The sequence below is a fragment of the Helicoverpa armigera genome, chromosome 15 (genome assembly GCF_030705265.1).
Source record: "Helicoverpa armigera isolate CAAS_96S chromosome 15, ASM3070526v1, whole genome shotgun sequence".
In the NCBI taxonomy this organism is placed as follows: Eukaryota; Metazoa; Arthropoda; class Insecta; order Lepidoptera; family Noctuidae; genus Helicoverpa; species Helicoverpa armigera.
Window position 1 is genome coordinate 7,451,747 of NC_087134.1, and position 19,959 is coordinate 7,471,705.

General features: G+C 39.4%; 2 protein-coding genes, 1 long non-coding RNA gene and 1 other non-coding gene across 4 annotated transcripts in view; 3 read left to right on the forward strand and 1 right to left on the reverse strand.

The window, feature by feature from the left end:
- The first annotated feature begins 692 nt into the window (after positions 1-692).
- LOC110382262 (probable Ufm1-specific protease 1) lies at positions 693-2,472 on the forward strand. Its single transcript, XM_021342800.3, has 4 exons — positions 693-837; positions 998-1,168; positions 1,460-1,669; positions 2,001-2,472. The coding sequence occupies exons 1-4, from the start codon at positions 715-717 to the stop codon at positions 2,145-2,147; spliced, it is 651 nt and encodes a 216-aa protein (XP_021198475.3). The 5' UTR covers positions 693-714; the 3' UTR covers positions 2,148-2,472.
- A 9-nt stretch (positions 2,473-2,481) lies between these two features.
- The window catches only part of LOC110382257 (dynein axonemal heavy chain 10), a 67,289-nt gene continuing 49,811 nt past the window's right edge, over positions 2,482-19,959 (reverse strand). The window contains exons 73-92 of the mRNA XM_064038266.1: positions 19,584-19,731; positions 18,276-18,411; positions 17,663-17,817; positions 17,117-17,335; positions 16,651-16,815; positions 13,748-13,856; positions 13,164-13,327; positions 11,889-11,984; positions 11,299-11,477; positions 10,769-10,928; positions 10,137-10,338; positions 9,631-9,773; positions 9,079-9,237; positions 8,506-8,677; positions 7,952-8,083; positions 6,874-7,033; positions 6,145-6,364; positions 5,369-5,548; positions 4,574-4,720; positions 2,482-3,293 (exon numbers count right to left, since the gene is read on the reverse strand). Coding sequence (XP_063894336.1) covers positions 3,147-3,293; positions 4,574-4,720; positions 5,369-5,548; positions 6,145-6,364; positions 6,874-7,033; positions 7,952-8,083; positions 8,506-8,677; positions 9,079-9,237; positions 9,631-9,773; positions 10,137-10,338; positions 10,769-10,928; positions 11,299-11,477; positions 11,889-11,984; positions 13,164-13,327; positions 13,748-13,856; positions 16,651-16,815; positions 17,117-17,335; positions 17,663-17,817; positions 18,276-18,411; positions 19,584-19,731 — 3,193 coding nt within the window. The 3' untranslated portion in view covers positions 2,482-3,146. The remainder of the gene's footprint in view (positions 3,294-4,573; positions 4,721-5,368; positions 5,549-6,144; positions 6,365-6,873; positions 7,034-7,951; positions 8,084-8,505; positions 8,678-9,078; positions 9,238-9,630; positions 9,774-10,136; positions 10,339-10,768; positions 10,929-11,298; positions 11,478-11,888; positions 11,985-13,163; positions 13,328-13,747; positions 13,857-16,650; positions 16,816-17,116; positions 17,336-17,662; positions 17,818-18,275; positions 18,412-19,583; positions 19,732-19,959) is intronic.
- Positions 14,444-15,273, forward strand: LOC126054149 (uncharacterized). Its single transcript, XR_007510729.2, has 2 exons — positions 14,444-14,743; positions 15,099-15,273. It is a non-coding gene; the product is annotated as an uncharacterized LOC126054149 (long non-coding RNA).
- LOC126055583 (5S ribosomal RNA) lies at positions 16,431-16,549 on the forward strand. Its single transcript, XR_007511543.1, has one exon. It is a non-coding gene; the product is annotated as a 5S ribosomal RNA (ribosomal RNA).

Below are 19,959 nucleotides of genomic sequence, written 5' to 3' on the forward strand. Positions count from 1 at the left end.
GACAAACGATGAATACTGTGTTTAGGAATAGGTAACTACTTATTCTAATTTTTGAAGATGACTTGTTGCTAGATAATGATGATAAATGATACAGACAAGTCGTTCGGTACCTAAATACCTACATCTATAATATAAAAATGAATCGCAAAATGTGTTGGTAAGCGCATAACTCAACAATGCCTATACCAATTTGGCTAATTCTTTTTTTGTTGTGTTTGTCTATTACTAGGCATACAGGCAGGAGAAGTTTCTTGTGAAAAAAAAATAGGGTAAAGTAGAGAAGTCAGTTGACGGGAGCGAAGCCGCGGGCAAAAGCTAGTAACTAATAAACGTGCACCAAGTCAACTCCTGTTAAAACGTTAACGTATACTGCAGATTTAAGAACCAAGTTATCATTTCCTAAATTCTGTTATTATACTGATGAGCTTACTTTTAATCATATGACCCTCTCTGACTATCCCCAAGTAACTGGCTGGCTCAATATTATTGAGTTGCCATGAGTATTGAGTTGCCATCATAATGCCCATAATACGTTATTATGATATTAATAATACATATTAATGTAGCAGACGAGGTAGGTATCATCAGTCAATCTATTACATATTTCTTTTTCTATTTACTATCTTTGTGAGATTGTGATTTTAAATCACTTTTAAGAATTGTTTCTTTTAGGTACATTAAAAATGTGTTTGGCTGGCAACACTGTTCTTCAAAATGTCAAGTTTGTTGACAAACATCCACGAATGTGCCGGGATCTCGAAGGATTCTGGGAAAACTTATTTAATTTCTGGAAATTACAAGTATTATCATTATCTTTGCGATGGTTTTGATGACAGAGTAAGTATTCATTATGCGTATTAAAATTCTTATCGTTACTGCTAGAATTTGAGGTTATGTTGAGGTATTACGTGTAAGTTTTTAACCGACTTCCCAAAAAGGAGGAGGTTATCAATTCGGCCGGTATGTTTTTTTTTTAATTTTAAATGTTTTCTTGCAGGGTTGGGGTTGCGGCTACAGAACTTTACAAACGATTTGCTCCTGGATGAGTGATAATCAAGACTGTAACGTTAAAGTCCCGTCCATAAGAGAGATTCAAGAGATATTGGTACAATTAGAAGATAAACCTCCATCATTTGTAGGTTCTAGGCAATGGATTGGTAGTTTTGAGGTAAATTACACGTATATTAACATATGCTTACAATTATACGGAGCCAAAAATATATTCTATTAATAAAAATGGAAAATACAAATAGTCCACATCATGTTCTCTGTACTTACTGTGATCTTGGAATCTGACAAAAGACACACCTACATGGTTACAAAGTTGCTTATCTTTGATTTATTTGTTGCTAAATAAAATTATACCATTCCAACAGGATTTCTAGACATTAAAAAGATGATTATAGATAAATATTTCCTTTCACTTAAACTTCATAGTATTTATTTTCTCATATTACAGGTATGCCTAGTAATAGACAAACTATATGACATTCCATGCAAGATAATACACGTAAATCACGGAGATGACTTGAAGACTGTAGTGGATGCTCTGGTATCACACTTTGAGAAGTTCGGCAGTCCTCTGATGATGGGCGGAGATGTGGATGCTTCCTCCAAAGGGATTGTGGGCATTCATTTGGGGAAGAGTGGTGCTAGTTTATTAGTTGTGGTAAGTGTTGTATTTATTTTCATTTGAAAGATTGTGAGGTGTGAAATAGAAATGGGTAGGCCACTGCTGCATTGCACAGTGGGACAGTAAGAAAAAAAAAATTGAATTTGTTTTTTTCTGAATATGATTTCTTCCATTTCTGTTGATGGCTGTGTTGGTGGCTAGAGGCATAATATTAACATAGCATATAATTATTTTAAATTGTTGTTGCTTCTGCTAATTTAAGAAGCACCTATTTACGGGGGGTTACCTGTCATTTTAGTTTATTCCTGTATCTTGATTCTTAAACCATTTGATTGCCATCCTATTAACAATATTTACTTTTCAACAGGATCCACATTATGTAGGCAAGGAGCAGTCAAGAGAGTTTCTCTTCAACAAAGGCTGGGTGAAGTGGCAGCGTCTATCTGATTTCCTAAGTAGCTCATTCTATAATATTTGTTTACCTCAAGTCAAGGCCAAATGCAAATCTAGTTAGACATGAATATTCTTGACTAGGTATAGACGGAAGTTTGACACCATATGTATAGAAAAAACCTATGCTATTTTAAATAATCATCATTTAAAGTTAAGCAAGGTTTATAATATTCAGACATGGCTATTTTTTTATATGTCTACAAAAACAACATTAATAAAGATTAAGAGTAAATACGATAAGAGTTTGTTGACCTTACTAAGTACCCATTGACTAGTGGGACAAGGTCATTTAATTGTTTGTAGACAGACAACCTTGGCCAATAGATTGTCTTCCTATATAATGTTAATATATTTTTTAATAAAAATAAAACAATATAAAACATTAATCAGTCTTTATTTAAAAATTAACATCTAATTCAAAACCTTATAATAAAACAAGATAATTCTATAAAAACAGGTACTACTGACTAGACAGTTGCTATACTGGCGGCGGATTTGTTTAGCATTTCGTGTGAACATTACCTAGGTAGCAGATATATCTTGCAATGGTCAGGAACTGGTATTGAACTTTGACGTCTTTATTGCGCCATACATAATACATTATTAATTGTAGTCGGATTAACCTATGGAGAGAAAAATGACTAGTAGAGATATCAGAAAGCACAACTCCTAAGAAAGTAGCGCGCCAAAATGCGGGTGTTCGGGGGATGAAACCCACCCGTATATTTTCAAAATTAAATCACCAATCAATGAAGACCAATCTTTTACAGATTGGTTTTGAATAAACAAGGAGTTCGGGCTCCTAGTTACTACTAGTAACTGATCTCGCCTACCGTACGTTTCCGTGACCTACAAGAAGGCCTTTGACCTACTTTCCATATAGCATCTCCGCCTATCTTTAGTTCCTCCGTGGTAAAACCAATAGATAATTATTCAAATTACATAATATGTGCTAAGTACAACAAATCACAGTGTGCGAGTTTCCTAAAAAGCCTGCAGTTGAAAGCTGAATAACTCACATTACCATGTCTAAAACATATCTCCACCGCCTTGTACCAATTCAGTCAGTATTCATAATAAGACAGACGCCCTGCAGTATCCAATGGCTAGGGTGTTCAGCAGTCCACAGGTCAGAGTTGAACACGAGACCGACTCCCATTGCGTTGCGACGCTGTGACGTCGTGTAGACTGGTGTGCGTAGAGTGTTCTGGTAATGGACAACACATTATAAGGGAGTACATAAGACATATAAGGAAGTCGTAAGGTGGTTTTAAAGGCTGTTAAAAAGGAGGTATCTAAGGCAGTGCATAAGTAAGAACATAGGAAATAATAAGAAAGTATTTAAGGCGGTCCAAAAGTCTATACATAAGGAATATAAATATAGATAAGGTCGTAAATACTGTCATTATTGAAAACTAATGATAAAAATCTGGTCACGCGACGCAATAAATTAGTAAATATTACAAAACGTATGATGTAAAAAAGTTAATTTTTTGGGCATACGAAAAGTATACAGACAAAGATAGAAAGATAAACTTTTGGCCTTGAATATAATTAAACATAATGTGGGTTATCGACACCTGCACAGTTTAAAGTCTTATTTACTAAGCGACATGCTGTGTCCGTGTCAATATATCATCGTATTATCTATTCAAATTGTTTAAACTAAAAGTGATTTCGCAGCGTGAATATGAGGATTTATGATAATGATTAGATCAAACAAATTTCTAAAAATAGTTGGGTTTTATGCTGTCTGTTGCCAACGCTTCTGAATCAATAACTAAGGTTCACAGATAAGCCAGAGCCTGAGAAAGGTCTTCTATAGCTACGCTACTTTTACCCGGTTGCGGGAAGTGGTATCCTGAAACGTGGGTAAAACCACGGGGAAAGGGGAACAGCATAAATATACCAACTGTGTACATCATTAAGCTGATAATATTTTTGAACTACAATGTATGTTACGCAATAAGTTATCGTTTATTATGTCTTGCAGATATAACTCGACAATGTTGACACTACTTTTGGTTCTTATAAGTACTGAAAAAACAATACTCGGAAACGGTACAGCGTCATAACTAGGTAATATAAATATTTGTCTATGCATGCAAAAAGCAGAGGAAAATCCGTGTCTGTACTTGCAGTTTTTTCGGTTATTGCATAGTTACAAAAAAAACTAGGCTAGTCATCATTTGGGATGTCCCTGACTATGTACGAGTACCTATGTTTACATTAGTATTTACTTGGCCGACTGACATAATAAATGGCATTCTATCGTATTTCTAAAGCAAAACCGTTGCACAGCACAGACACAGATGCAATTTGCAATATTTCGCCTGCGGGTTGGCAACCGCTACGTTCAAACATTTTTAGCTTTATAATATTAGTGTAGTTATCTATAGTCCAATATAGAAGAAATCATCGAGGATGCAAGTGAAACTGCAGGGCCGAGTTAAAATAAAAAAGTTTAAATAAGTAGTTGGAACATACCTGCAGCTTGAGTTTATGTGCTTCAATAGGTATGACGTACATTATAGGCAGCTCGGTCACTAACACCTTGGGGTGCGAGCGTCTGAGGCACGCCTCCTCCAAGTCCCAGCGTGCTCCTTCCAAGTACAGACCTCGCACGTAGCAACCCTAGGAGAGATAGTAGAATGGACATTTTGAAAAGCGAATAATTTTCGTTCGCTCAGTTCCTTGTCCCAATTTTAGTCGGGGTAGCATATTTTCTTCTTACATAGTTTTATACTTGTTGTCATCTTAAAAGGAGCTAATATAACAATCCTTTTAGCCATTTGACTGTTGACATTCCTTCAATTGCAATTGAAAGTAATGCGAGCAGTTTTCAGTACTCACGTTTATAGCTCAAAATGGTTGAAATGGGGAGGGGAGGGATGGCGGAGTCATCTTGTCTAGCCTATTCCGAACTACATATATTGAGAACTATTCTACCCGGATAATGCCTATCAGACTTCTTCAACTTTGGCCCGATCACAATATATAGTAAAGACGTAAGCTATACATACAGTGACGGGCCGCTCCTCGATCTCATCAGCGGATCGCCAGGCGGTGACGCGCGTGAACTGCGTGGAGCGGTCGAGCGGCCACGTGTACAGGCGACACGCGATCAGTTACGACTCCAGGTTGCTTCCAGTCGTACTGGATGTTGGCCACCATTGGTTTACACCTTTTACCTCCTCAACTTGACCAACCCGATACATATACATACTCCTTGATAGTTTAGCACGCTATAACAGTATAAACTAAGATGTAAGTAGTACATACAGTGACGGGTCTCTCCTCGATCTCGTCAGCGGATCTCCACGAGGTGACGCGCGTGAACTGCGTGGAGCGGTCGAGCGGCCACGTGTACAGGCGGCACGCGATCTGGATGTGCGCGATCAGGTACGACTCCGGGATGTGAAGTCCTGATAGCCAGATCACTACCGGTTCTTCCATTGTCGCCTGGGATAAATTTAATAGATGAACATCAAAAAATACAGACTTGGCGAGAGTTTGGCAAATACGTAAACGATATTCTCATGGTCCGCGGGGTCATGGCAGCGGAGATTGTCACTAACAAATTTGTCGATCTATAGTTTAATTTAAGTAATTAAGCACCATAATTTACTACGTGATTTAAGATCTTTTCAATCTTCCTAGTGACCTAAACCCTTACCCAGTCGGTATACTGCTTGGTCCTCGCAATAAAGTGGTCCATCCAGCCCCCGAGCCCCTTACAAGTGGCGGGGGCTAAGGACCGCCACACTTGCGGCAGTTGTCCGTTGACCATACAATACTCACTGTCAAACCTTCTATAGCGGACATATTGCTCTGTAATGTACCTACATAGGTCTTACAAACTCTTACCCAGTCTGTATACTGCTTGGTCCGTGCAATAAAGTGGTCCATCCAGCCCCCCAGCCCCTTGCACGTGGCGGGGGCTAAGGACCGCCACACTTGCGGCAGTTGTCCGTTGAACATACAATACTCACTGTCACACCTTTTATAGTGGGCATATTACTCTGGAATCTTCTGACACTATTCTAGGAAGATCTTACCCAGTCCGTATACTGCTTAGTCCTTGCAATAAAGTGGTCCATCCAGCCCCCCAGCCCCTTGCACGTGGCCGGGGCTAAGGACCGCCACACTTGCGGCAGTTGTCCGTTAAACATGCAGTAAGATACGTTGTCTAATACTGCGTCCATGCCTATCTCGCCTGCTAACGCTTTGCGGAGCAGTGAGAGCGTAGTGTGCATCTTCTTTATAAGGCGATTGAATCTGGAAGTGGAAGTTGCTGTTTGTTGTAAATGTCAATTAAAATGAAATGTCACAAATAGAAAGTTAGTTAATTATACAATCAAAGGAGGAACGTAACTAATCTCTGAAGTTTGGATTGATTGGTGGTTTTATTTTGAGTATTTCAAGGCATGTCAAGGCGGAGCTAGTAACGTTCCTCATCTCCCAAACACCTGCATTTTGACGCGCTACTTTCTTAGGAGATATTGCATTATGTCAATTCCTCTGCCGGTCAATTTGTTCTCCATGTAATTTTATGTACCTATGAACTGTATGTAGGGTAGTCGCTCCTTGTAAAGCACTGGTACTCAGCTGCATTCGGTTAGACTGGAAGCCGACCCCAACATAGTTGGGAAAAGGCTCGGAAGAAGAAGAAGAAGAGTAACTGTATGTTCATACCTCCCTGTTTCATCACCATACTTACGAAGGTGATGGTCACGACACTTAGCATTGAGGAATTACAACGCAAGGAGTGGAGGAACTGTCTGTACCTCTCTAGCTCCTGCAGCAGCACGACGAGCGTGGGCGTGATGTTCATCTCGAACTGCTTGCGCACGCGCCAGATCTCGTAGGGCGCCGGCAGCTTGCTCAGCACGTCCACCGCCGTGCCGTCGATGAAGTCCTCGCGGCTCATCGCGCCGCCGCCCTCGCCTGTGTTATGTCTTATAGTGAGTCAACGAATTATAATCTAGTAATTTTGCTGTCGAAAATATATTGACCATCCCTGACGGCCTTTTCAGAGCCGAAAAACCGAGCAGCATCGCTTGGTAGTAAGGGCAGTGTCAACTGCCGGTACAAAAATGTTAAAAACCTGGATGCGGCGCGTGCGACAAATTCGCCAGTGGGAAAAAGCTGTAAACAGTTTTTGTTAACCCACGGCAGACAATTCGGGCTATACGATCTACAGAGTTTTAGTTACCGGCACGGATATTGAGCTCTCGGCGGAAGAGTGGGGATCGCTTTGCGCACTGTACACATAAGGCAATAAACCAATAAATCGCTTCTGCGCAGGTGAAGGTCAGGGCTCAATAGCCGTGCCGATAACTATAATAAACAGCTTACTTCAGTATCGTTTAACTTAAGCTATAAGGTACGCTGGTCTGTTTATTTGTGTATGAATAGAACTTACTTTTAACGATGCCTAGCAGCATAGAACAGAAATAAAAATACATTTAAATAAATTGTTCATTATGAATCAAACATTTAAATAAACCCTTTTTCGTTTATACTTACGGTCCCACACTTTTACTAAGGCCGCGTGGAAAAAAAAACATAATATCATCAACTAACACAAAACACACAAAAATATCATGTATTTTACCTTACATATGCAAATAAATGTTTCTTTCTTTTAAATCTCATCAGAGAGGTATTGGTACACAGGCTAGATTAGGCAGGCTAGCGTCCAAAGAGGAGCGACGAGTACAGAACGGAGCGGAAAGGGGCAGGGGAGGCTCATCACTGAGCATTCACTCTCCATGCCATTCGATTAGGTAAAGCACCTCTCCCCCGCCCCGCCTCAGTGGAACCGTAGCCTTATCACTATAGGCCCAGTGTCTGTTTACTTACTGGTTTGCGGCTGCAGCTCGATGAGATGTCCCCACATCTCCCGCACTGCTTGACTGAAGTAGCCAATTTCGGCGTTCGGGTGCAAGCCAAATACTTCGGGAGTGTTCGCCAATGGTAGGATGTCGATGAACTCTGGTAACATAGGAATTCAAGACACCGTTATTTTAGAAATGCATCATAGAGAATACATCTGTCGTAAAAATGCAGTTATTTAGGGATAATACACAGAATTGTGCCCCAACGAACTTCATAGACTATGTCCAAGTCCTAAGTATACATAGGTATTTTTTTAAAGATATGGTTGACCAAAGTATTTAGGTTGTAAGAGGCTTTGTCCTAAGTAATACGGCAGCGTTGCCGCGTTGCTCATTGTATTGTTTTGCTGCGTAGCAATCAGATTCGAACATCCATTCATCAAATACACGTTGTATGTATTTGTGGTCTTCATTATTGCGTTGATACAATAACGCGTTGCTTAATGTCGCTTTCTTACGAAATCGAGAAAATCAAGAAGAACATCTACAAACACCTCAAAAAGACCCAAAATATTCTACCAATATACTGTTCCTTCTCCCCATCAGGCGGTATGACGTAGTCGAACGTTGCGTCGTGGTAGAAGTGGAAGGGCTGGAACTTGTCGAACAGGAAGTCGCCGAGGTACTCCTCCATATACGTGCCCACAGTGCGACGGTCGTAGTCGTCTATTACACGACCTCCGTACATCACCTGGCAGTAATCATTTACATACTTAGGGTATACAGATTTCCATTATCCTTCATTATAAAAGGTGTAGGTTGTGATAGATAAGACATTTATTTCAGTACAAACAATAACAGACACAAAGACCAAAAAAAAAATGTAAGACAACATTAAAGGCAAAAAAAAACAGCCGCACGGCTCAATCGATCAAAAGGTTCGCTTGGCGCGGTCGATGAGTAGCCGGGCGACCATCTTGTCATGACAAGATTTTCTGTGTTTCGAAATTTGATGGGGGTTATTATTTGGACATCTTTGGAACTTCTGACGGGTCGACAGAAGCCAGAAAGACTGACAGTTTGACTAAGGGGTATCAGGCTGTCAGGTTGAGTAGCAGAACTAGAAATATAAATAAAAAAATAACCACCTACCTCTCCAAACAGATACTTGAGCGTGGCCCAGGGTATGGGTCCCTTGACCGCATAGCACCTGTCGAGGTAACACTGAAGGATCTGCATGCACACCATGAAGTCAGACTCGCTGAAGTCGTACGATATGTTCCAGCCGATCTTGTCATATTTGCGTCGCTCCTAGGAAACGGTTTGAAGTCAATATTGTACTCTAAGGTACCAATACAAGAAACCCAGTTCATTGATTAACGTTTCTCGCAGTTTCACTCGCATGCGAGGGAACTTCTTTGTATCCTGGATAAAATATAGTCAAAGATATGTTGCATCCTATAGGTGATTTTTTAAAATCTTTAAGTACATAGTTTTAGAATATTCTCGCTGCATACCTACATGCAAGGAGTACAACCTTTTTGGTACAAAATTTCTGACAAATCCCAGAAGCGATAAGAGGAGACATATGTAAGTGGAGATAAAGCAGTTGCAGAGTTGCTAATAAAATTATTATTTTTTCAAATGAACTGCTTGTACGAATATCGTATCTAATATTTCTAGAATACAAAACTACATAGTTACCTGTACAACAGCATGGAAGAAAGCGAGTACGTAGACGAGTTTCTTGAACTGCGGGTGTGTACACTCCTCGAGCGCGTGAGAACGCATCTTGAAGTACGTGTTGCGGAGATTCAGCTTCAGGCCGTTGGGCGGCTCCGTCACCACTGTAGTTGTTATTGTGTACTTTTATTTAAAAAAATGTAATTTGGCGAGTCTATAGAAAATTCCTAAATATTTGGAAACTAGGTTCCACTAGCAGTTTCACCCGCGTGCACTACTCCAAGCATCTGGATATTTTTCTTTTAAATCAGACCTGTATTTTCTGAGATAAAAGCGTTTAACCAAATAAACTTTTCAGCGTAGTACTGTTAGTTTTCCACTTTGGGGAAGTATAATTAATTTCTAAATATAAAAAGATTAAAAACACACAGAAAGATAGATACAATAAAGATGGATTTGGCCTAGCAAATTGCAAAATGCATATTGTCAAAAAAAACAGCTCGAAGTTTTTCTAACACGACTCTTACCTTTAAGCGATCTCTGCAAGATCCCAATGGGGAATGTAGGAGTGGGATCAGTGGTGAGCCACAGCCGGTACTCAGGGTGCGGCTTGGTCATCAGCTCCAGTTGTTTCTCCAGCTCCCGTAGGAAGGATACGAGGAGATGGCAGTTTTGTAAGATCAGCCATTGTCCGTGGGAGATTGCACCTTCTAGGAGAGCTAAGGCCGTCTGGTGACAGACAGGATATTGTTTTAATTAATTGATCTCAACTGCGATAAACGCTAGTATAAAAATGTTGTCGTATTAGCCACAAAAAGCCAAAAAGATTCCTTTTTCCCTTGCCATATTTTAACTGACCATCAATTTAGTTCAAACTTATTTGAATGCCTACATAAATTCAGTAACTTGAAGAGTTATATTATAGCGACTTACTGCTATTCCATTTAGATTCAGGTTCACCGACAACATCAACGTATTTTTTCTTTAAACGACAGTTTACTTTGAATATTGATCGTGAAAATTCATAGTAAACAATTGTTATTATTGCAATCTGTCTGTATTCGAATTGGAATAATTTGACACGATTGATGTAGCTAGTGTCAACTACTGCCTAAATTAAATATCAATTATTTCAACACCACAACTACTAAGTCCTTACCGCCTCCTGTCCTTGCCCAAGCGACAGATACTTGAACTTGCCGCCACCGAAGCCGCACCTATCGGCCAGCTTCATCAAATCAGCCGTAGGATCCGAACCGGGACTTAGGATAAACACCACCGGCGTGAACGGTGTTGTCTGCTCGAATATCATGTCCAAACTGAAAAAGTTTTTTTAGTTTAGATGACGAAGAATCTTAGCAATTTGGAGAATGAGAGCGAGGGGCAACATGCGAAATAAAAAGTAATTCCTTTGAATTAAAAAAAGGTGTTTGTACACGACGAGCTTTGCAAGAGAGCATTGCAATAAGTTCTTAACCCATTAGAAGTCACTGTACTACTTTGTTATGCGAGGTGTTACTTTAATCCTTATAGTTTAAGACATCTAAATGGAGCTGATGAAGGCTATGATAAAATAAGCTTGCTATACCTGATGACGATGATTCGATCTCAGTGGCATGCACTTGGAGAGGCCTATGTCCAGCAGTGGACTGCGATAGGCTGATGAAGACTATGATAAGCTTGCTATACCTGATGACGGGCGGCGTGATGTACTCCTCGCCCATGGTGACGGTGATGTAGTCGGTGAGGGCGCGGTAGATGCGGTCCACGCGGAAGCAGCGCAGCAGCATCAGCAGCTCGAAGGGCTCCAATGTGTCGCGGTACCCACCCGGGATGTCCGCTGACTCCGGAGTGTCGCTGTCGAACCACTGGGTACAACGATATGGGACCAATTACATAACGGGCTATCATAAAACCAATTAGGTACATGCTGTTTAATACATAGCTTGTAAGAAATCAATGCGAAAGCAGTTGCGAAGCGATCCGAAGCGCCGCGCCGCTACCATACAGCACGTATAACACTTGTATAGGTATGAGCTGTTTGGTATGTATATATGTAGGTACGAGTCTGTCACATACGACGCGTCATAAGCGTTACGTTGTTAATATGGCCTTTCTCTCTCGTACTTAATTAAACTAGATTTTGGAATTGTTATTTTTTTCGTTCAATAGCTTCGGAGGCCAAACACACAGATGCATAATGTCTCATGTAATGATTCTTTGTATATAATGGCAAAAATACCATAATTATATACTTGTGTGATGTAAAGCGCACATACCTCCTGCCATTCAGACAGTTTCCGAGAAATATTGTCAGGCAAAGCAGCGAAGGAATTCTGGAAGTCCAAACTCAGCTTCATGACGTCTTGCCAGCCCTGTAGAAGAAGTGCTTACATGTATTCAGATTAACTACAGCCTTACTGCAGTGATATTGCACAATATCCAGATGCTTTGATTGAACACCCTTGGCAGTCGCTATGGGTAGTCAGAAGCCAGTCTAACCAAGGGGTATTGGGTTGCCCCGGTAACTGGGTTGAGGAGGTCAGATAGGGCAGTCGCTCCTTGTAAAGCACTGGTACTCTGCTGCATCCAGTGAGACTGGAAGCCGACCCCAACGTAGTTGGGAAAAGGCTAGGGAGATGATGGAGGGGGAACCAAAACTTCCTTACCGCTGCCCAACGGGAGAGTACCTAAGAGGCCGGTTGCAAAAACTCGTACTTAAAGTACTGACCTGCGACGGTATCCAGGAGGCTGGACTGGCCCTCGCCGACTTCTCCAGCGCCACGTTACCCTTGATGAAGAAGTCTAGTTGCGCCTGATTGACGCGGTCGTCACTCTGTTCTAGCTTGATGTTCATTTGGAACGAGAACAGTAGCTGGTAGCGCTCCAATATACCTGTGTTAGGGTGAACCAAAAGGGGGTATTGGGTTGCCCCGGTAACTGGGTTGAGGAGGTCAGATAGGGCAGTCGCTCCTTGTCAAGCACTGGTACTCTGCTGCATACGGTGAGACTGGAAGCCGCCCTCAACATAGTCAGGAAGAGGCTCGGGAGATGATGGAGGGTGAACCAAAACTTCCTTACCGCTGCCCAACGGGAGAGTACCTAAGAAGCTGGCAACAAAACCCTTTAACTAAAGTACTGACCTGCGACGGTATCCAGGATGCGGGACAGGCTCTGGCCGACTTCTCCAGCGCCACGTTACCCTTGATGAAGAAGTCCAGTTGCGCCTGGTTGACGCGGTCGTCGCTCTGTTCTAGCTTAATGTTCATTTGGAAAGAGAACAGTAGCTTGTGGCGCTCCAATATACCTGTGTTAGGGTGAACCAAAAGGGGGTATTAGGTTGCCCCAGTAACTGGGTTGAGGAGGTCAGATAGGGCAGTCGCTCCTTGTAAAGCACTGGTACTCTGCTGCATCCGGTGAGACTGGAAGCCGACCCCAACATAGTTGGGAAAAGGTTCGGGAGATGATGGAGGGTGAACCTAAACTTCCTTACCGCTGCCCAACGGGAGCGTATCCAAGAAGCTGGCAACAAAAACTCTAACTAAAGTACTGACCTGCGACGGTATCCAGGAGGCGGGACAGGCTCTGGCCGACTTCTCTAACGCCACGTTACCCTTGATGAAGAAGTCTAGTTGCGCCTGATTGACGCGGTCGTCACTCTGTTCTAGCTTGATGTTCATTTGGAACGAGAACAGCAGCTTGTGGCGCTCGAATATACCTGTGATAGTTAGATATACGTTAGGTTTAGAAGTATGTAAAACACAAACAAAGTTAGAAATAAAAAGGCCTTTTTTAATGGGAAATCATTAAATGACAACTTCAGACTCTTACTGACTAAAAACCATCACGTTTCTTCGTAGGCCTTTATGTACCAGGGCCGCGGTAACTATTTCGAACAATCCCGCAGCCCGAAATAATAAGCCGTAAGTTCGACAATATAAACGTCAGTTTTCTGACATTAACTGTTTACTATGAAAACTGTTTAAAAAGTTAGCAGATGTTTTACTTTTTTGATGAAAATGGGCATAAGGATTAAATGCAACATAAACAGACAAAGAAAGAATAACAAGCTCAAGAAAAAGGCTCAGAACATATTATATGTTAATAAACTCTATTTAAAAGGAAACGAAGGTCTTACCAGTACATCCATAATCATACACATTCTTGGTAAGCATATCAATAATGTTTTTCAATCGTTTCGTTAGTATAACATTCGGCATAGCTTTGCGCAGTGAGAATGAAAACACCTGTTCAAACAAAAAATCGTTTTAATTTTTTGATACATATAGTTTAAATATTTCCTTTTTTCTTTTTGAAAATATGTAGATTCAATTTATTAGATAACTTTGTATAAAAAGGAATTTAAAATAAAAGGAGAATGGCAGATTTCGTACCGCATATTTTTGTCGTTGTTCAGTTATAGAATTTGTACCAATTATTAAGGCAACTAAGCCATTTATTTTCATGTTAGTGTAGTATTTTTAGAACTCCGGATTAATTAATTATACCAATTAAAAGATTCAAGTAATTAAACGTAATATAATCTTAAACTAAACGCAACTAAACGTAGTTCTGTTTTTAGAAGTTGCCATTTGTAAAATATCACGAGGCTCGAAATGATAAATAATTATTTAAACATAGAAATAACAGTAAATATAATTAACCAATTACATATTATACCTTAAAATGAATAATTATTGCATACTATCTTAATAATTAACAATTTAATTATATAAATTATTTTCACCATCAATGTTTTTATTTTGTATTGGCAATTATTTTATTGACAGGTAACGGATATCTTTCAGAGTCTAGTCTCTGCCTGTCAGTGTCTGTTCAGTTCTTTGCTGTTGTTTTGGATTGTGGTTTGTAACTGCATCTGAGCAATTTAAGCAAATTATCTGGTCATTTTTACGTTGAGTCGAGGAACTGCTCCTCCGTACTCTATCTGTTGATAGTACTTTCGCGAAAGGACGCTTTATTACTTGTGTTGTGTGTGTGTACGTGCTTTAAAATGACGAGTTTGCAATGCATCAATTGCAACGTTCGCTTGTCGCGAATACGAAGGCACGCTTTATCCGATGAGAGTAAAGATATCATCAATACTATTCGGCTGTGGACATATCCTAGAGATGTAAGTAGTTTTCAAATAACATTTTGCGTACGAGTGTGCCAGTTACGAAGTGAGAACTTTTACGTGTTAAAAAGTAGACTCACCATATAAACTACACGATTTCATACTAAAATAATATGAATGTACCTAAAACTAATCTTAACATTATTTGAAAAAATAACAAACATTGTTGTGGTTGTAAAAATATTTACAGTTTGTCCTGTAAACGATCATTGTTGTGTTTGTACATTAACAAACATATAAGTGATCTCTTACATGTATTGTTTACTTGCCTAACTTGGTTTGTGTAACACTGTTAAAATAGTTATTTAAAGCAATGTTGAATCATACTCAAAATCACTTAAATATTTTCCAGATAACACCTGCTGACCATGTTTGCCGCACGGAACAAATGTTTGAATGATCTGCAAGTAGTTGTTCTGGGTCTGGGTATTTCTGCACATGAGTTTCTATGTTGATGAAATAATACTAAGAATAGATTAAATAATTATAAGAACAATAAAATAGATGTATATTCCTACAAAAACAAAGTTGTTTTATTATACCACACTCGAAACCCGAGAACTTGACCATTATCAAACTGTTGCAGTCCGCTGCTGGACAGGTATCTCCTAAATGCACTCTACTGAGTGGGTACGATCCTTATCCATCTATCTATTTACCTAATTGTACGTACCTACCTAAAACACACCCAAGATTAAGAGACAAGCTAGGTAGAACATTTATTTTATCATTACCATAACAATGTTTATGTACCTAGCTAAAACAACTTACATGGGTACACTGTAGTACATAACCTTAAAAAACAAAACTGGTTATAACTTCTACTTCCCAAGTTCTAAAAATCTAAGAATTTACAAAGGGCTTGCCTATCATATTACCCACCAATTATAACCCATAACAATGTTTATGTACCTAGCTAAAACAACTTATATGGGTAAGCTGTGGTACATAACCTTAAAAAACAAAACTGGTTATAACTTTTACTTCCCAAGTTCTAAAAATCTAAGAATTTACAAAGGGCTTGCCTATCATATTACCCACCAATTATAACCCATAACAATGTTTATGTACCTAGCTAAAACAACTTACATGGGTACACTGTAGTACATAACCTTAAAAAACAAAACTGGTTATAACTTCTACTTCCCAAGTTCTAAAAATCTAAGAATTTACAAAGGGCTTGCCTATCATATTACCCACCAATTATAACCCATAACAATGTTTATGTACCTAGCTAAAACAACTTATATGGGTAAGCTGTGGTACATAACCTTAAAAAACAAAACTGGTTATAACTTTTACTTCCCAAGTTCTAAAAATCTAAGAATTTACAAAGGGCTTGCCTATCATATTACCCACCAATTATAACCCATAACAATGTTTATGTACCTAGCTAAAACAACTTATATGGGTAAGCTGTGGTACATAACCTTAAAAAACAAAACTGGTTATAACTTTTACTTCCCAAGTTCTAAAAATCTAAGAATTTACAAAGGGCTTGTCTATCATATTACCCATCAACTAAAACAAAAAATATCCCAAAACACGAAAATTTATTAGCGGTACGAAAGTCCCATACAAGCCTGCCATTCACCTTTGATTCTTTATAATTGAGATAAAAATTGTTCGTTGACACAATTATACGAATATTTACGATACGACCGCAAAATTCTTCGTCAATATCGCCAACGTCCATACCACGTTGAATACACCGGTTCTCGTCCGATCACCGAAGTTAAGCAACATCGGGCGCGGTCAGTACTTGGATGGGTGACCGCCTGGGAACACCGCGTGACGTTGGCTTTTTTATTTATTTTCAACCTTTTATTTTAATTTGCGCAAAAAAATTGTACTATTGCGCAACATTTGCGCAACCGCTTTTTCACCAAAATCGAAATACTCACATCTAGGTATGAAGACAGTGAATACTGATACATGCTGTTAACACCAGCCATATCTGATAGCACGAAGAACAGAATGGAGCCGCGCTTAGCCACCGGCCGGTAACCATCGCGCAGTTTCTCTATATCCTTGGTCGTTGTCTCTGCCAGTTCTAGTTTTTCCATCACCTGGAAGCAAGACGTTCCGTTGTCACAATATTGTTTCAGTAAACAGTTTTATTTAAATTAAAATCTATATTTATACATATATGTATTGAATTTGCAGATATACGCGAGACACAATTGATTTTCTATTGTTCTATAAATTAGCGGTTTGCCATGACAAACTTATTGAACTGTACTAAATGAAATTTAAAAAAGTTCAGATCAGATACAACCTTTTTATGGGTACTTTGTATCCGGGTGCTGGAAGAGAATCCATCAGAACGTGAATGGAACCGGGGGAATATCTATGTATAACATTGCTCACCTCAGCAGCTTTAGACTTGGTGTTCTCCAGCGTGTTGACAAGTTCCACGTTGTCCAGCATGTTGCCGGTGGAGGTGGCCAGCTCTCGCAGCAGCGAGTCCTCGAGACCTGATAGAAGGCTCTTGTTGGCGCTGGTCTCTATGATGAGGCTTTCACGCTGTTCTTCCAAGTCCGAACGCTCTGCGCGTACTACTACGCTTAGGAGCTGGTCTTCTAAACCCTGAAGAATACGGGTCTCATTTTGTATGTCGTTTTTAGGTAGGGGGGAGATTTACGAAGATTTTTAAAGTGTAGGATGATCTTGATAGGTGTCCAAATAATGGTAAATAACAAAAAAGAGTTCGATGGAAATACTATTTCATGTCATACATACTCGTACATGACCGATAATAAGATTGACAATTAATGCGATAGAATAATAGCGAAAATTAATGTACTAGGCTGTTACATGTCAGCTGTTTACTTCTCAATTAAACAAAAACTGCAGAAAGTTTTAGTGTATGATCCCCATCTCCTGACTACACAATTTAAGTTCGTCAGTACAAACCTGCACAGTGACAGTATAGTTGATGACCACAGCCTTAGAATAGGTGGCGGGGTTGAACTGCGGGTTGGACAGCTTGGTGGTGAGGTACATGCGGAAGTTCGGGTCGTAGTCCACCTCCGTGCTGCCCAGCATCACGAATGTGCGACCGCTTTCCACTGGGAACAAGTGTGATAGCCATCTGTTTAGCACATTGAAGGCAAGGAATACAGAATATGGTATTATTTTGTAACATTTTAGATGAATAAAGTGGGTAGCTTCCAACAGGTATCTGTGGAGATCAAAGGGGGAGGCCTATGTTCAGCAGTGGACGTCCTATGACTGAGATGATGATGATGATGATGATGAAGTGGGTAGCCATCAGAAGTCATGGTCAAGCCTAGTGCGCACTTTAATGAGTTTTAATTCGTCCTTCATGCATACACAGATTTTTGTTACACATATAAATAGTTATATATAGTTGTCTTTAATATTAATTTAATTATATATAATTTACCTGACAGATAAACTAATAACTTTTAGTTTTACAGGTCTCGGTTAACAATATCTGGCAAGATTATAAGCAGCATATATCTGGCAGGTAGCATTAACTATCAGACCGACATTATATATTTACATTTAATGTTCTTCTCCAGCACATTATCGACCACAGGATCGATGTACTCGTTGACATCTTGGAACAGCACTGGCATGCCGTATTTAATGGCCATCTCCAGTTGGCGCAAAAACTGCGGGTCGTTGAATGACAACACCTGAAAATATTATTTTTAGGGTTCCGTACCTCAAAAGGAAAAAACGGAACCCTTATAGGATCACTTTGTTGTCCGTCTGTCTCTCTGTCTGTCAAGACCCTTTATCCCAAGAACGCGTGGACGTATCAAGCTGAAATTCACATGAAATACTCAGGTCTATTGTCCCTTTAAGCTCTGAAAATATCAAACTTCTAAGCCAAGCCAATCAAAAGATACAGCCAATTATGTCGATATTTTCAACAAATTTTCGACACTCGCAAAGGAATCAAAACCTAGAGGATACTTCCCGTAAACTCAGAGTCTTGAAATTTGGCATGAAGCATTTTCATATAATGCAAATATAGGAAAAATTGCGAAAATCTCATTTTTTTAGTTATATAGTATAAAAAAAATATTTTAATAAAATGAAACTTACTACCTTATTTCTCACGAACGAATAAAGGTATCAAATTGAAATTTATACCAAATACCAAGGTCTATTGTCCCTTTAGGCAGTGAAAAAATCAAACTTCTAAGTTAACGCGATTAAAAGATACAGCAGTTATACCGACACCTTAGACGAATTTCCGTCACACGCTAGGGAATCAAAACCTACAAGGTACTTCCCGTGAACTCAGAATCTTGAAATTCGGCACGAAGCAGCGTTATATAGTACAGATAAAGGAAAAATTGCGAAAATGATAAATTTGAAGTTACATAAGATATTAAAATATTATTTTTGCTTACACGACATAAAATATTTTTTTAATAATTATAAACTTACTACCTACCCTTTTTTACATGAACGCGTAGAGATATTAAAGTTGAAATTCATATATTTGTACGGAATTTTGTACGGAACCCTCGGTGCGCGAGTCCGACTCGCACTTGGCCGGTTTTTTGAAATGTAAAAGCTAGACATGCGTACAAATTCTCAACATTTCAATCTTGAAAATTCCATCTTGCTACACATTGTGCACTGCAAAGTATCATCAAAATATATCCAGTATTTTTCGCGTTAAAGCCTGGAAGCCGACCCCAACATGATTGGGAAAAGGCTCGGAGGGTGATGATTTTTCGTGTTAAAAAGGGACAAACAACCGCGGACATAAATATAAACTTTCGCGTTCATAAAATTAATTAATAAGAATAGGATGTTTGCTAATTTCACAGTCATATGCATCAACCCTGACCTTGAGATTGTTCTTAGTCTCTTTCCTCTTGATCCAGGACAATGCTTGTGTCTGTGGGTCGATACACAGCGGGAACCGCGACGCTCGCGTTGTTAGAATGCCGTTCTGTACTGACAGCTCGTCTGGAGGCAGACCTTCAGAGTTCCAACTGGAAGTTTTGATAAATGCATATAAATAAATGCATAGTATATTAAATAAATAAAAAATTATATTAATATCGACCTACAAAAAAATTATATTAATATCGACCTACTTGTAAATACCAAAATAGATTAAGAGGCATGAAAGTCATATTTTTTTGTCCATTGCTTAATTCTATAGTCACTACTGCGTTTTTTGCGAATAGAAGCCACTTTTAGCAATAGTAACTACACAA

Coding starts and splice junctions, on each gene's coding strand:
- LOC110382262 (XM_021342800.3), top strand. CDS start 715: ATGTCAAGTTTGTTGACAAACATCCACGAATGTGCCGGGATCTCGAAG. Junction 838..997: donor GCGATGGTTTTGATGACAGA/GTAAGTATTCAT, acceptor GTTTTCTTGCAG/GGTTGGGGTTGCGGCTACAG. Junction 1,169..1,459: donor AATGGATTGGTAGTTTTGAG/GTAAATTACACG, acceptor CTCATATTACAG/GTATGCCTAGTAATAGACAA.